This window comes from Ambystoma mexicanum, chromosome 5q (assembly GCF_040938575.1).
Source record: "Ambystoma mexicanum isolate Mex_15411 chromosome 5q, UKY_AmexF1_1, whole genome shotgun sequence".
NCBI classification, from domain to species: Eukaryota; Metazoa; Chordata; class Amphibia; order Caudata; family Ambystomatidae; genus Ambystoma; species Ambystoma mexicanum.
In genome coordinates this window covers 1,260,533,167-1,260,549,464 of record NC_090933.1, presented here as the reverse complement: position 1 = coordinate 1,260,549,464, position 16,298 = coordinate 1,260,533,167, and the positions used below count along the sequence as shown (strand labels likewise).

Sequence of the window (16,298 nt, the reverse complement as noted above, 5' to 3'; positions counted from 1 at the left end):
CTTTTGTGGAGTGGAAAGCATGTAGGGAACTCATCCGAAGAGACTTATCTACCGTAAGTTAGACATTTAGCGTAACATTTACATCTTATATTATGCGTGGTTAACTTATTAGCAATTGAGATCAATGGTACTTATAAGTTAATGAACATGTAGAGTACGTGCATATCCTCGTGCTGTCAAATTCAAAATCATACGAGTGGTCCTATTATATTAATGCAAAACCGCTATTGCGTAGGGCTACCAAGATCGTAAATGCGCGTTGGGAAAGTGTCCCTAACCCTCGAGATTGGCTGCTAATGTTATAACCCATAGTAATGACCGTTGTCGTCCATTACGTGAAGCATCAAAGCGCCGGCACACAGGGATATGCAGAATAAGATCACTTACCCCTGTTGCTCTGGAAACAAACGCGTCGGCTGTACACGAGCAGAAGGCAGCCGACGCCATTTTAAAGGTTGTCGGGTTGTGTTTAGATCTCCATGGCAACGCGGCTACGTGTGCCATGGTGCACTCCCACTTGTTCCTGTCCTTATTCATTGCCATGTACAACTGCCATACTTTAATGTTGTAGGGTTGTATTTAACCCGACTGCCAACAGGTTGCTGCTTAGGCTACTGTTGTGCGTTTATTCCGCATAGGAGGTCATGTTAAGTCTGGTTAAAAGCTGTTTTAATGTACAAAATGAAACACGATATATTCCCTTCCCACGCTCTTAGCTGGATAGCATAATAAACTTAATGAGCTCACTAATGAGTGAACTACTTGTACCGTTGGTTCTATTTAATTTGCGAGAAGAAAATGAACGTCACAGTTCCATCGCAAAGGCACCACCCTCTGTGTGTGTGAGGGAAAAGGGAATCATGTCAAGTTCCTATTCAAATTATCAAACAACTTTTAATCCATCTATTGGGGTGTTGTATAGGTGAATGCGGTATATCTAGTTATTACCAAGAAAGTCCTCAATGATCATAAGTAAGTAAGTTGCCTAAATGCTTCCTATTACTCCACATATACCAAACAAAAATGCCCAAATGTGCATCTAACTATATTCAATTATCCGGTTAAACCTTGTACATGGGAAGAGAGAAGCAAATATTTACAAGAGACTGGTCCTCCAGGAATGACGCCATCTCCTTATCACTATTGAGACCGGTTACGGTTGGATTGAAAAAACATAGTACGTGCTTCCGACTGCCTCAGAGCCTTAAGTCTATCTCCTCCTCGTTTACTCAATGTTACTTGTTGCAGACCAATACATTTGATCTCAGATTTGTTGTGCATTTGATGACAGATTTGCCAATGTTCCGCTAATGGCAAAGAGATGTCTTGGCTGCCTATCTTAGACAAGTGTTCACGAATACGTACTCGTAACTCTCTCTTAGTACTACCAATGTAGATTTTTTTGCAAACACAAATGACACCGTAAACAACAAATTTTGTTTTACAATTAATCCCTTGTTTGATAGGCCATAGCTTTCCATTCAAATCCTTGAATTTAGTCGTTGGTTCATGTGCATATCTGCACTGGGCGCACATAGCACATTTTCTAAAGCCACTCGAAATACTGGACAACCAGGTTTTTTGGCTTGTATGTTTAATATCCGGTAACAGTGATGGACTAAGTATTGTCTTTAAGGTTCCAGCTCTTTTAAAAATCATACGTGGCTTGTCCTCTATATACTGATTAATATGTTCATCAAGTTTCAAAACGTACAGTGTTTTTGCAGTATTTTTTGAATTTGCTGATGGTCTCTGCAAAACTTTGTTATGAAACGTGGTCCTCTTAATCCATCTGTAGTCCTATTAGCTTTCGGTAGTAAAGTGTCGTGTTGTTGCATCAGTTTGGTTTTCTTGTATGCAGATTTAACACATTTTTCAGAATACCCTCTGGTCTTAAAGCGGTGCTGTAGTAAAGAGCATTCCTCTTCAAATTTAATTTCCTCTTGGCAATTGCGCCTGGCCCCGACACTCACCTAATGGTATATTCCGAATTGTCGGATGATAGTGACAGCTGCTTGCATGCAGCGTAGAGTTGACCTCTGTCTGTTTCCGGAATGTCTGAGTGAATAGCTTGTTACCATAACTTGTGAATAACTTGTGTATAGGCGCGTTACAAATGCCATATCATATCATATCTGTTTGTATCGTCAAGTCCAAGAAATGTATAGTTCTTTTATTGCACTCTCCTACAAACTGGATATCATAGCGATTTTGATTCAGTGTGTTCACGAAATCTTGAAAATCCTCAGTACATCCATCAATAATGCAAAATACATCATCGATGTATCGAGTCCACATTTTGATGCTGTTATGATAAAAAGGGGCTGTATATACAATATTGTCTTCTAGCATGCCCATAACAAGGTTGGCTAAGGCTTGGGCATATTTAGTGCCCATAGCCACCCCTTTGGTTTGTTGGTAAATGTTATTGAACGTGAAGACATTAAGATCCAAGGTAAGTTGCAGCATTTCTTTGAGCATCTGTATTTGGTTGTAATATGAGGCAGAATCATTCCTGTAGGTATAGTCAATAGAAGCGGTTGCCCATTTATGGTGTATAGAAGTGTAAAGGCCTTGACATCCAAAGTGGGCAGGTAAAATGTACTATGCCACTCAAAATCCTGTAACTTTCGTATAAGGCTTGTTGAGTCTTGCAAATATGACTCGAGTACCGCTGCTCTTGGCTTAAGAATGGCATCCAGGCATTCAGATACGTTCTCAGTGATCCACCCAATGCCACTCATGATTGGGCGGCTTTCCGGTATGGTATCAAAATGTTTGTCTTTTTGGGAGGAAATACATAGTCGGAGTCAAGTTTGTACATACCCTTGAGTTAAAAGGGAAGGCTGGGTCCCAGTACTATTGGAGTCAGTTTGTGTTTTAGACAATTTCTCCTTAATTTTGGGTGAGTTTTAATTGCAGACATGTGTTTCGATGTGTCCAAAACGGCTGTCGAAGATTTAGGAGGAGAACCATGAGAAGTCGTAGACTTCGGACCATGCGCAGAGGGTAGAGAACCGGTAAATTCTATGGGTTTTGACGTAGATTTAGACGTGCCTGTAGGTGTAGTCGGCTTCTTCAACTGCACCATCAAGGAACGCCCGTGGGTTGTGTGTTTAACCTTGGTGTGAGTGTGTTTCCCCCTGTAACCAGTTGGTGGGATCCCCATTGCAGTGCGTTCGGCATGCTTAGTAGGGCTGGGCACGCGGTTGTCCAAAGACTCCACTACATTGTCTTTGGCATCTGAACTGGAGCCGTGGCTGCTGGATTGTTACTCGTCCAACGCAACAGCACCGTTGGGGGAAATGGAATTCGGCCTGTATGGCATAGGACCTTCACTGCTTAGTGCAGTTTTGTAAGTGTTTTAGGCTTAAAGAATCAACAGGCTTTGCAATGCCTTTCATTGTGGTCATGAGGCAACAGTTTTATGAGTGTCACTCCACAGGAACTTCCCGCTACAGGAAGGGCAACATTAAATGGAGTTCTCTTCATCATGAAATATAAAGGAAAGAGCAGCCAGACAAGGGAGGGAAAGTAAATGGAAGCATAAGAAAAGGCATTGTCTAATAAAGAAGAATGTCGAGAAGAAACCCCCCCCCCCAACTCTCCCTACTGTCAAGGCCGAAGAGGTAAACAGTTGAAGGGACGTCAAAAGTACGTTGAAAGTTGGACCACAGTTTTGATATATTAGCAATATCACCATAATGCAGTACGAGCTCTGCATCACGCGACCAATACGTATGGCGGAAAAAAAACAATCAGGGGGGACCTCAACGCGTGAGGGATCATGCGTACACTACACGTCACAGTAGGGTTAGTGTTACAGACACGTTAGGTCGACATCCCTTTTCGAATTTTGATAATAAGATGCAATAATCTGTGATTACCACTAGATGTCGGACTATATGCACAGCATGTGATTCTAAGCAGATTCACAAGTATCAGAAACAGCATTACAATAATGTACACATTTTTATTGAGGGACACCATTTTTCAACATTCAACAACTCCAAGCCAAAGCTCTTAATAATGCCATGATCTAAAGACAGCAGCACTTCACTTCAAAAGCTGCCTTTTAAGAGGATGCTCATCCCTCATAGATGTTGCGAGTAACTGCAGATGTGATTGGTCCAGTTTGGGACTCATCAGTGGGATGCACCTGAGAGTAATTCAGTGGTGGCAGTAACATTAAATCTCAGAACATGGGTAGTAAAGGATATCATGGTTATGTGTAGTATAAACGGTATCTTTCTGTTGCACATTGTCCCGAACCTCCCCCCACCCCAAGGGTTTCTTGATATAAAGATCCACATGGCGTCAGGGCACAAGCAGAACAAGTGCCAATTGGAGGCTCCCTGGCATGAGAGCCCAAGCCTCTGCCAGTCAGAGTTAAAGAGAGAAAGGATGGAGCTCAGCTGCTGAATTCCAAACACACAGCTGCCATCCTTGCCAGGGCACTCGAGAAGCACTGCGTGCACTTGGCAGATATTCGTGTCAATAGCCAGTCTGGACGAGAAGTGTATTCGCTGCCTGTCGATAACATTTGAACAGCACGACAGGCACTTCAGACCTGAAAGGAGAAAGCCTAGACCTGCTAACAACTATAGGAAGATTAGAGAGCTATGCATAAAAATGCTATGCATTTAGTCGCAGGGAATACAGCGGGCAGTCATCGACCAGACGTTTGGGTCCATACACTTAGGCCTTTAACTCAGAATGGTGGGCCGTTACCTTAGCAATGCCGCCATGACCGATGGATGGTAACACTTTCAATGCACCGTTGTTCTGTCTACACGAATGGGGATCATTTGACTCTGGGCAATAACCAATGGTGTTTGTTTGCAATTCCAATGGTCCCGAAGACATTTTCAAAACCAACTTCTGCTTAAGGTGTATGCTGCTCGCCTTTGCAGCTGCTTCTTCCCCAGCAATCTCGTACATCCAGACCCCAGCCTCATAGAGGACTCATGAGATGGCCTCCCCTCTCCTTTCTGGGTCTGGTCTAGTGCCTGTTTTATGGTGATCGCAACCCTGAGCGGTTGGGGGAATGGTGCATAGATGTCCTCAGAGTTTAGGAATCGATCATTCAATAGTGCCGATAAGTCTTTCACAGGGCCCTATGATGGAAATAAGTGGACTCACTGAAAGAAATGAGAGTCCAGGTGAGAGTGACTCAAAAGGATGGTCTCTGAAGTTGCATCTGAATTTAACGCCATCTACTTAGAATACTTCAGTCAATAGTCGGAGCAGCAACATAATGTCAGTACTAACTAAAGAGATAGAGAAATGTGCTTGAATTCACGGCTAGGTTTGCAAGAGGTCATATAAACTAGCCTAATTCTCAGCGCTTTGAGATAGCTTAACAGCAGTGTCAAGCCTTACACAAACAACCAACATAACATGTTTACTTCTGCTTTAGGTTACATGCTGCGTGTTACGGTTCGCTCTCCCCAACTTACCTCTCTATTCATCCCCAGAGCTTTGATATGACCAATAACAAACTGAACATTAGGCACCCAGCAAAAATATCCTGCATCAGCAATATAACCAGAAATTATTTCGACATGGCAATAACATCCAATAATGTGACAAATATAACCCCAAGCCGCATGTCGTGACACACCGCCATCCCGTACCCAGGATTGGAGCTTGTGGAGACTGGAGTACGTTTGGTCTATGATGAAATAATGGGATATTTTGCTCTGGGGACATCACTGTTTGGCATCATTTCACGTGGAACGCAGCAGTGCTGTACCCATGTAGGACTGGTGTTTTCAATGTGAAACATCGATATAACTACAGATCAGTTTGTCCCTCCGCTGCCACATCACACCAAAGATGTGTCTATTTTTGCGCTCAATTTTACTTGGGATTCTCTAGTGGTTTAAGGGAATGGTACAATAAGAGTAAACCATAAAGCTCTCAATGAGGCAAAACTAACATCGCAGCAATGTCTATGAAAGTGATCGAAAGCGATGAGAAAAAAAGCATTTACAGGAGAACCTGTTCTTCGGATGAAATGTAATGCCTCAAACTTGCCACGCTGCCCAGTCCCTCTCTGCGCCCCCTGCGCACCCCTTAGCAGGCCCCATTTGCTCTTTCACTTCTCTCATCACAACCACTCCTCCTCTGCACCTACTAGTTCCATGCTGTTATATTGTTCACATTAACATAATTGCGCATGTTGTTGTGCATCAGTGCACCTTAGTTGAACCCAACCAACCATTCCACGTTGGAATCGCGGTGTAAATCAGTTCCAGCCGTGGGTTATGCTCCACAGTGCGGGAGTTGGAGAGCGCGTTTCCAGCAGTAAGCATCTGGGGGTCTCTGGACCCATGATATCGGTTTAATTGTACAAGTATAAATAACGTTGGGCACTGCATACCCGAAGAGCACCCTGACCAGAGGTCGAAGTGGGCGGGAGTGGTGCCCCCATACTTTTTATTTTTAAGTGTCACTGTTTTTTTTAAAAAAAAGAAACAGTTCTGGAATGGTTTCGTTTTAAAGTAAAAGTGTAGGAAGAAGTTGAAGCTTGCACTTCAGTGTACTGCACTGCACATTCCCATAAATAGCAGGTGTGCTTCTTTGGGGGGTTCGGATTGTGTGTGGGAGGGGGTGCAGTGATGGGGTATGTGAGGAATGGGGCAGACCCGCAGAGAACATAGCTTCACTACTTCTTTTCGTACACTTCGAGCACTGGCCCTGGCCATACAATGCATGCACTCTCCTTAACACGCCCACCGCCACACTGCACATCGGCTGCCCACCCTACCTATCGCCCACCTGTGGGACCCGGAACCAAGCACAGGATCAGCGATCGTGTTCTCTGCAGCCTCAGAGCTTCCCGAGTCATCGGATCTCGAGGGATAGGAAAGAACACATTTGCCAGAGATATCGGATCAAAAAAATATGTGGATAGCTGAAGATAACAAACACAAAGCCGGTTGCAGCGCACGCCGCGTGCCAGCCAAATCTGCAGGGAGTGTGTGGAGAAGGTGGAACAGAGCGAGGCATTGTGCGAAGCCAACTGCTGCCCTGCGCCAATTAGCTCCCTCCCCACGGAGTGTGCTGCCAGCCAACGGCCAACGCTGTACTTCACCCAGGCACCTCGCTCCTCCGCCGCACTACTTGGCGATCTGGGGAGGAGGGCACGGCCCAACAAAATGGCAATTACTCAACACGGAATGGGCTTCAAAACGTACGCTCCATAAATGACTCGAGGCAGGGCTGCAGGCAGGAATACATGACACTTAAAGGGTTTATAAAGTCAGAGGCTAAACAGCACTGCGATATGCTATGAATGGGAGAAGGAGGAGTCTGCTGGGCTTGCAGGGTCAATGTGAACAGAAAGGCAATTGGTGCTAGGCCGAGGGCAAAGCGCGGGGACAGTGGACGGACCACAAGAGGCCTGTCCTGAACAGCACCCCATAAAAGGGCAGGTTTCCACCCCCTCTCACTGCCATAGAAGGGGCCACCTCCACTCTACCGAGACACTCATATATTGCACTGTAGCAGGCGTGAATTCGAAGGTAGCAGGGAGGGAACACATGTTTGGGATTGCACGCCTTCTTTAATTAATAAATTAATTTTTTACAACGAGCTTAATACCGGAGACCAGCCACTAAGCACTGGACAGGGTTTTGGACCTGTGTTGCTCTTCGTTGTCTTGCTTCCAAGACAAATGCGTTGACCCTGAGCTATCCTCCTTTCTCATCCATTTTAGGAACTGGTCCACCAGACAAAACGTGCTTGATGTTAATAATTATGAGCTTAAAAAAGAAAATCCAAAACACCTCCTCAGTCACAAAGCCATGTGAGCAAATCTGATTTTACCCAACCAGGTTTGTCTGACTTTTTCTGATGCAGTCTCATAGGTAGGCATATGCCGATAGTGCCCCTGTGATAGACCTTAAGTTGGGCAAGGTGACAGCACCCAAAGCTCTCATTTTTCTCTGCGCGAGTCTCCTTGTACAGCTGGCTGCATGGCCTCCACTGGCAAGTCTTTCATCTCTGGACATCTTTTGCCCATTGTCTGAATTTATACCTAAACGAAAACCTCCACACCCTTGGTTTTCTGACTCTCTCAAGCAATTGAGGATTAAACTCTGTAGACCCAAGCTCTGATGCTTGACATATCGAAGCACTATTTACTATCAATTTTTCTCGTTGCTACTCCATTCATATTCTCATTTTCTTAAACAAGCAAAGACTATTTTCAATCTCTTAGCCAGTCTCAGAGTACTTACTACTTTCTTTCGGCCCTTCCCCAGACCCCTCTTTTCGTTCTACTCTAAAAAAAAAAAAAAAATCTCCAAAATCCAGAATATCAGTATTTTATAAAGGCAGCAGGCTCCCCCTATTTCGGTAGCCGATAATGCGAAGGTCACAATTTCGTCTGATTCTGAGCGCTAGCCTTTCCTGTTCAGCTCCATCTATGAGAGCGATGTCATTTTCTCCATTTCTCGTTCTCACCCGACTGCTGTCCACTCAGATACTCCTCCTGCCTCCCTAATTACAACTGTTCTCCCGATCCTATCTCTCTTCTTCCCTATCTGTCTAAATTGCCCAAGCGCTTCATTGATTGCTAATTTAGCCCTTACCTGAATTCACATAACCTGCTCCCTTTGCAAGAATTTGGTTTCCTGCATCACTCCTGTCAACACTCCACGCCCTCATCACTTGGGTTTTCTGATGTCATTCTTTGGTGGTTCTCTTCCCATCTCTCTGACCGTTCTTTTATGGTATCATGTAAGAATTCCATGTTGCAGGTATACTCTCTTTTTTATGGGGTTCCACAGAGCTGCGTTTTGGGGCCACTCTTATTCTCAATCTATATTTCTCTGCAGGCCTCACCTAACGCTCATCACGGGTTTCGGATTAACGTGTACACTGACAGCATTTTTGGTTTCTTTCCCAACTTATTTTTTAAAAAAATGTTTTTTCTTTAAAACTTGAACACAGTACAAAACACACAACCAAACGTAACCTGATTGGGTAAGTCACAGGGCACATATAGATGCCAAAAGGCTGGCAATCAAGACATGAAGATAAAGCTAAGAAGGTACAATTGGTGGAAAATCAGACAATCTCCCCTAACCCTCCCCCTCCCATTTACCCCATATTTTCACACTTTTTCCCCCAGACAGACTCGTGCATTGTATACTCTTTTTTTCCAGGGCCAATGGCATATCCATTTCAGAAGTCCATTTGCCCAATATGGGGCGATCTGCCCAATCAGGGGCAATAGTCAGTTTCATCAGGCCAATACGGTGGACACAAATATCTTCTCATATCTATTAAAAGCAGATTCTCCCCAAATTCCCAGAAGCAGTCATTTCGGAACAAATGGGATCCCCAGTCCCACGGCAGCATTCAATTTGTCAAGACATTTCTTCCAGAAGCATTGGACTTGCGGGTATTCCCAAATGATATGCATAAAGGTGCCTTCCTCCCACCACATCTCAGACAGCCAGCATGGTACAACCCCTTTTGAACAATGCAGTACGCGTATAATAAACTCTATGGAGTATTTTAAGTTGCATCAGCCATATCATGGTTGAAATCCCAATTTCCCTCGGAAACATCAATGCTTCCACCCTTTCTTCAACTTCAAGGGAGCCTACATCCCTTTCCCATTTTGTATTCAGGTTGGTTAGCTCTTTGGTCCCAAAGGGCGTACTAACCTGGTATAGTGTGGATGTGACTTTAGTGCAAATGTGCTGCGGAAGTAAATTTGCCTCCAGAGGAGAACATGACGGGATGTCTTGCAACTTTTGGAACTGGAAATTCAGGGCATGTGTCTGCTGCATGAGATGGTATACCTCGGAATCTGGCAGCTAAAACCTGAATCATAATTCAGGAAAGGGAACAAGTTTGCCCTCCTTGATCACATCTGAGAGATGCAGTATGTTTTCCCTCTCCCATGTCCTAAAACAGCCAATTGTATCAACTTCAGGCAGTTGCACATTTCACCACAGAGGTTGAGACGGGGCATTTCGCCACACAGGTTGAGACAGGGTTGCCCAGACTTGCCACCCCATATTTCGTTGTGCCTCTGACCACACCGGTGTAGCATTCTGCATCATCATTGGCATGGACAGCATCTTCGGTTTACCCACTCATATAGATAGGTTTAGGAGGCAATCCTTGCATCCACCACCTTTCTGTCCTAAGATGCGAAAGCGAGGGTTCTCCATGTATCCAATCGTTTACTGATGCCAAATGACCGGCCTAGTAGTATCTCTACATGTTGGGTAGCCCAATGCCCCCTCGCATACTGAGTGCTACAGTATGATTAGGCCAATCCTGGGTTGCCTGCTGACCCAAAGAAGGTTTCAAAGGGTGGGATCAACTCTATCAAATTGTTCCCCAGGAACACGGAGTGGAGTGTTTTTTTAAATACGTCCAAATACCTGGCCAGGGCTAACATTTTGGATAGGACCGCCTTTCCAAGCAGCGTCAGCGGAAGGGATTTCCAGTGAGTGACATCTTCAATAAATCTGTCCTTTATGGGGTGGAAATGTGCTTGTGTGAAATCACTTGGGCCAATACCCACTCATATAGATAGGTAATTAAAGCCCTTGTGGGACACTTTGTAGGTGCCATTGTGGGGTATAGCTCCCTCCTCTCCCCAGAGCAGAAAGAAGATAGACTTTCGCCAGTTCACCCTAAGATGGCTACTCCTCTGATATTCCTGCATCTTACGTGTGATATGCTGGCAAGCTTGCTGTGCTTGGCCCATATACAATCAGAGGTCATCCGCACAGAGCCAGACATTGGCCTCCTCCCCAGACTGCCACCAGAACCCCATCCAGGTCAGATCCGTCCCGAACCGGATTGCGAGAGGTTCGATAGCAAGTGTATACAGCAGAGAGGAAAGAGGGCAACCCTGCCACTTACCTCTTTCTATTGGGAAGGTCCTAGAGGACACTCCATTGAAAAGTAGCTCGTCAACAAGCGAAGCGTAGAGCAAGCAATTCCAACACGTGTAGTTTGCACCAAACCCCATCCGAGCCATGACTTCCCACAAAAAAAACATTTAACAGAGTCAAAGGCCTTTTCAAAATCCACTGACAGCAAAGCAAGTGGATTCGCCAGTTGAGATGCCAGATATATTGCTGTGTGCAGTCTACGGATGTTCATACAGGTGGATTTATCTGGCATAACCCTGCATCGATCTGGGTGAACTAGTGAAGTAATCACCAAACTTAGGTGATCCACAAGTACCCTTGCCAGGATCTTAACCTCTGTTTTACAAGGAATGGGATTCCGGTGATTCGCCCGTTTTGTGGATGACCACTATACAAGCCCTACTAAGGCCCGGAGGGAAAATTGAGTGGTTCTAGAGTGTATAAACATGGTATGGCTCTGGGGAAGCGTTAATAGCAAAAGAAAGACTTTACCAGACATCGAACGGGAAGCCATTTGGCCCATGAGGTTTCCTGACTGGAGGCGGCAGATATTGGCACTGATTCCCTCCTAATATCAGATTCCAGATCTAGCACTGCTGATTTGTTAGTCATAGAAGAGTGATGCCTTCCAGAAAGTGAGGTTTCAGTGAGGAACCCGGTCCCTGGCGCGTCCGGTAAAGCTCTTCCTAATATGCGGCAAATGCCTCCGATCTCTGCCTCCTCCATGACCCTGATCCTCCCCACAAATCATTATTTCCCCCATTCTTCTTTTTGAGCCACACTAGCATCTTCCCTGCTCCATCACCAGCTTCATATACCCGACTACGTGTGACCCAGTGTACCTGTTTGGCGTTATCTAGGGCAAGGCTCCTTAGCTTCTCCTGGTTCCGGAGGATGCCTCCCGTGTGTATAAGGCTCCCGTTTCAAGAAAACCTTCTGCCGCAATTGCAAGGTCCCCGACCTTTCACAACACCCAAGCATGTTCCTTCTTGTGTGCAGAGACTGAGGAAATCATTTCACACCTAAGCACAGCTTTGTAACCATCCCACAGTGTCATTGAATTGTCCACAGACCCTATATTTGTTGCAAAATATTCAGTCATCTTAGCCGTTATATCTCCTAAAAATCACGGGATGCCCAGATAATAACGATTGAGACACGGGTAATCTGGACCGAATATGATCTGTTTTAAGTTCCATTACCAATGGGGAATTATCAGATATACCCCTGGCCAGGAACCTGGCAGACATAGGTTTGTGCAGAGTGCAATGTGGGATGAGAAAGTAATCGAGTCTGGACATGGAGCTGTGGATCGCCCAAAATAAAGGAGAAGCCACGTTCCTGGCCATGGAGTGCTCACCAAGCATCCACCAACCCATGCGCAGCTGAAAATGTATGCAATTTAGCGACAGTGGTTTGGTTCCTGCCTCGGATGTGGGCCCAGTCCACAGGTGGGTTCATCACATCATTAACATTGCCACAAATGACCCAGGTATCTGCTTGATTGTTCAAAAGGGTTGGTTGGAGGACATCTAACACTATGAGGGGAGGGTGGCCATATACCGACAATACCCCAAATTCTCCCCCACAGTTCCCCTCCTTAATAACACTTAGCGCCCACACGGGTCCTGTTTCACAGATAGGGGCATGAGGGGAAGCCGTTTGCGCACTAGAATCAGAGTGCCTCTCATTCCCACGGAAAAACCAGCATGTGCTACGTTTGATAATTTATGCACCTGAAAAACTTGCACTTCGACCCACCCGGATGTGTTTCAGTAAGCAATGCAACATCGGGCGAGTGTTTGAATAAATTGCAATACAAGCCGCCTTTTAATACTGGATCCCAACCCGTTCACATTCCAGGTCAGAAAATAAATCAGCTTATCCCGGGCCCCCGCACACATCACATATAATGAAAAATGTAGTTTAACCCTGTTGTCATAATCAGGAAGAAAAAAACATAATCCCCAGATAATAACATTGCAAATGCCCCAATCAACAATAGTAACCAGTAACAAAACAATCCACATCCTTCCCACCCCGTACTTCAACCCAACCAGAAGCACCTGTCGGCCAAACCTTGTGCAAAATATACACAAGTAACCAAAATGCAGTAAACTGCATGGATAAGGTGGAAACAACCCAGGCTAAAGATGTAGAGTACTGCTGAAATGAACAGAATGAAGAGAGTTGCAGGAGACAGACTATCATCCCTTGTCTGGTGCAACTTGTGCGTCTTAGCCAATGACAAGCGAGTTTGGGGGGAGGAGGTCGTAATGCCCCTGCAGTGGCTCCTGATCGTGTGCCCGTCTTGTTTCACCGGTGCATGGTTTTGAAGGCGATGAAGTTGTGACCTGTACCTCAAACCAGTCCCGAGCCTCATAAGGGTTGTTAAAGAGGTGTGTGGTCCGCTGATGGCGCACTTTAAGCTGTGCCGGAAAGAAGAGAGCATATTTAATGCCTTACAGATGGAGTTTCTTCTTCATGGCGTCGAAGGACTGCCTGAACTTCTGCACCTCCCTCATAATCTGGGAAGAAAGCAATCCTTGATCTATAATGTGTAATTGGGCTAGAGGCCCGTGCCATTTGTAGTAGGGTGTCACAATCCCGATAATTTAGTAACCTAGCTATCTCGGTTCGTGGGGAATAGGTGGCTCAGGTGTTGGCCAGACCACCATAATTCGGTGAGCCGTTTTGATAGAAAAGCAATTGGAGGATTTCTTCGACGCCATCAGCTCTGTTAGCCATTGTTCCAAGAAAAGCTCCATGCATGCTCCCTCCCCTTTTTCAGGAAGCCCCAAGATTCAGAGGTTATTGTGCCTGGACCGGCCCTCAATGTCTTCAGCTCTACTCTCCAGCATCCTGAGCCACTTTGTAACCATTGATAACTGACGTTCCATTATTTTGATGATGCTCTCCGGGTCCGAAATGTGCTTTTTTGCCTCTCTTACTCTTGAAGACAGTTTGCAGAGATCATGATGAAGCAGAAAAACTTCTGAATATAGTCCATCGATCGTCCCCTCGATCGAGGACCTGCATTCACCAATAGCACCCACAACATCTTTAAGTGATGAGGAGCCATCCCGAGAATCTATATTGATGGCATTGTCCACAGTGGGCTGGGATCTTGATGATGTACTGGGAATCATCCAAAAAGTCACAAAATAAAAGACTGTATGGCATATTTGCCTGAATTTTGGCTACACAAAAAGCATGTATAGCCTAAAAATTCGAACAAACATGTGATACGAAACATTACAGTGAAGAAGGGCAGTGGGGGATGCTGGAGATCCCCCGCACCCTTCTTCACTGTAATGTGAGCGGGGGATACCCCTGACTCAAAGTATAACAAAAAAATGAAAAGCGGTCATGTGCCGCTGGTTCCCATACACGCAAGTGAAAGGAACCGGCATCGCCGAGGGATGTTGCAGACAGCGGTACTCAAGGATGTGTGCCCTCCACAGGTAAGTAGGGGGTGGGGGCAAGTGCAAACTCTGAAATGTTCAGGGGAGAGAAGACCAAAAGTTATTTTTGGAAAAATAACTTTCGGGCTTTTCTCCCTCGAACTTTTCAGCCATAGGCTTTAAACTCCAATCCGGTGTACTGCAGACAGTGTACTGGTCCCTATTGTTCTGCGCTCCAGCCTTATTGTACTTATACTTCACCATGATCGTTGGTGGAGCCGTGAAATGCGCACCTCTCTACCAAGTGTGCGGGGGTCTCAGGTAAACACAGTGCGATGAGGGCCCTGTGCGAGTAAAGGGGGCACAGCAGGGCTAGGTGAACGCACGTGGCACCTCAGGTTGATGGGAAAACAGACCTCAGTCTCCTTGCTCCTGTCCAATGACCTTCACTGGTAGTTCTGTCATAATGCCAGTGGATTCCAGCAGCCCCTCCTGAAAAGGGTGGGGAAGAGAGTATCAGCAGTCCCTTGATAACAGTGAAGTGGCTCCCCTTCACACAGAGCGCTGTTTCCTGAGGCGAGATCTCAATACTGTCGGAAAGGAATGTAAGGAGAACCTAACGGTTGCATATAGGCGTGCTTAACATAGGTACTCGCATAGTTGTCGGGAAAAGGCCAAGCTTGGCATCCAAACTGGTTCACAGGTGTAGGATTGCGTGTGTCCCCCCCGCCCCCCCCGTGTCTAGTAAGATGATATAAGCCCAGCCCAGCTATGAACCTTGCTGCGGTTGCAGTGAATGGCGGAGATCTGAATCAAGCTTCAAAATGAAAAAAGCCTCCCAGATTGAAACAAGCACACCTTGGCGGAAGCGCCAAAGAGTCATGCCCCTTTAAACGGAGATCACATTCTCCACTGCTACAGAGCAACACAAAGCCCAGTGATTGTGCTACTAAAAGTACTAGCTTGTCAGATGGCTTAGTCAGTGAGTCAAGGGCTCATTGCCGAGGGTTGTGTTCAACCTACAGGTCACAGGTTCGAATCCTGGCAGCCCCTACTGAACCGTTTATTCTTTCGAGTTTGCTAAATTAAGGCACACTAACACGAGCAATAGGAACACCTGTTGTACACAGGCACAGCTGGGCTAGCACGCGCTAGAAGAAGCCGTTTATTAGTAGGATGCAGAAGTGACACGGTCAGACCCTACTCAAGCAATAAAAGAGGAATGGGGCTGGTTAACGAACCCAGTTAATAGTGTGATTGGGAGAGAAGTCAGACATCCGCCAAGCAATTCACTTTCCCAGATGAGGAAGTCATTTGCTGGAGATAAGTACTGTGAAAGTGGAACGTCTCTTCCCATCACGATTTACAGATGAAAGGCTACTAACAATAACAGATGAGGCAATTTCGCAGGGTATTTTGAATGAGATTTCCAGTCCTGGAACGAAGCAAAATTCTAAAGCCCCGGGCTCAGATGAAATTCACACAAGAGCGCTTTAGGAATTAATCAAAAAATGGCACGCACTGGCAGAGCGACACAAGGGCCATGTTAGGCATGAACCTACCAAATGCAACACTGTCTGCAGACAGCCTTCATGAGAGGGAGGAGATTCTGGAATCCAGGTTTCCGTATGACATATTTTCACATTTAAAACCTAGACGTTTTATTCATAGTTCCATTAGATTAAGGAGACCAGACATCCCAGCTTTGCAGGTATGGTCCCGGAATTGGGCCCTCTGCCCCCCGCATCCCCCCCACCGACCCCCAGCCCGCCCCAGAGTTTTTAAAATTTAAAAACCCTGTCCTGGTTTTGGGCAAAGGGCGAGTGACAACAATTATAATTGCAATAATATTTTCCAACACTTTCTGAATTTTGAAGTTGGAGGATTGCTGACTGACTGAGCCATAGAGACTGGCTTGGAAATGATTGGACAGCAAGCCATGTAATATCAATTGTATCAATTAGAGCAAACACTTTAACATGCC

The 16,298-nt window shown here is 45.6% G+C and overlaps 1 protein-coding gene across 2 annotated transcripts in view; it reads right to left on the bottom strand.

Moving 5' to 3' along the window:
- The window catches only part of C5QH8orf82 (chromosome 5q C8orf82 homolog), a 348,224-nt gene that overhangs the window by 63,882 nt on the left and 268,044 nt on the right, over nucleotides 1–16,298 (bottom strand). The window contains exon 1 of one of the 2 annotated variants that reach the window (XM_069621773.1): nucleotides 6,784–6,894. The exons of the other annotated variant lie outside the window; for it this stretch is intronic. Within the exon in view, the coding sequence (XP_069477874.1) occupies nucleotides 6,784–6,853 (70 nt within the window). The 5' untranslated portion in view covers nucleotides 6,854–6,894. Of the gene's footprint in view, nucleotides 1–6,783; nucleotides 6,895–16,298 lie in introns of those variants that run through there. 2 annotated transcript variants of the gene reach the window in all.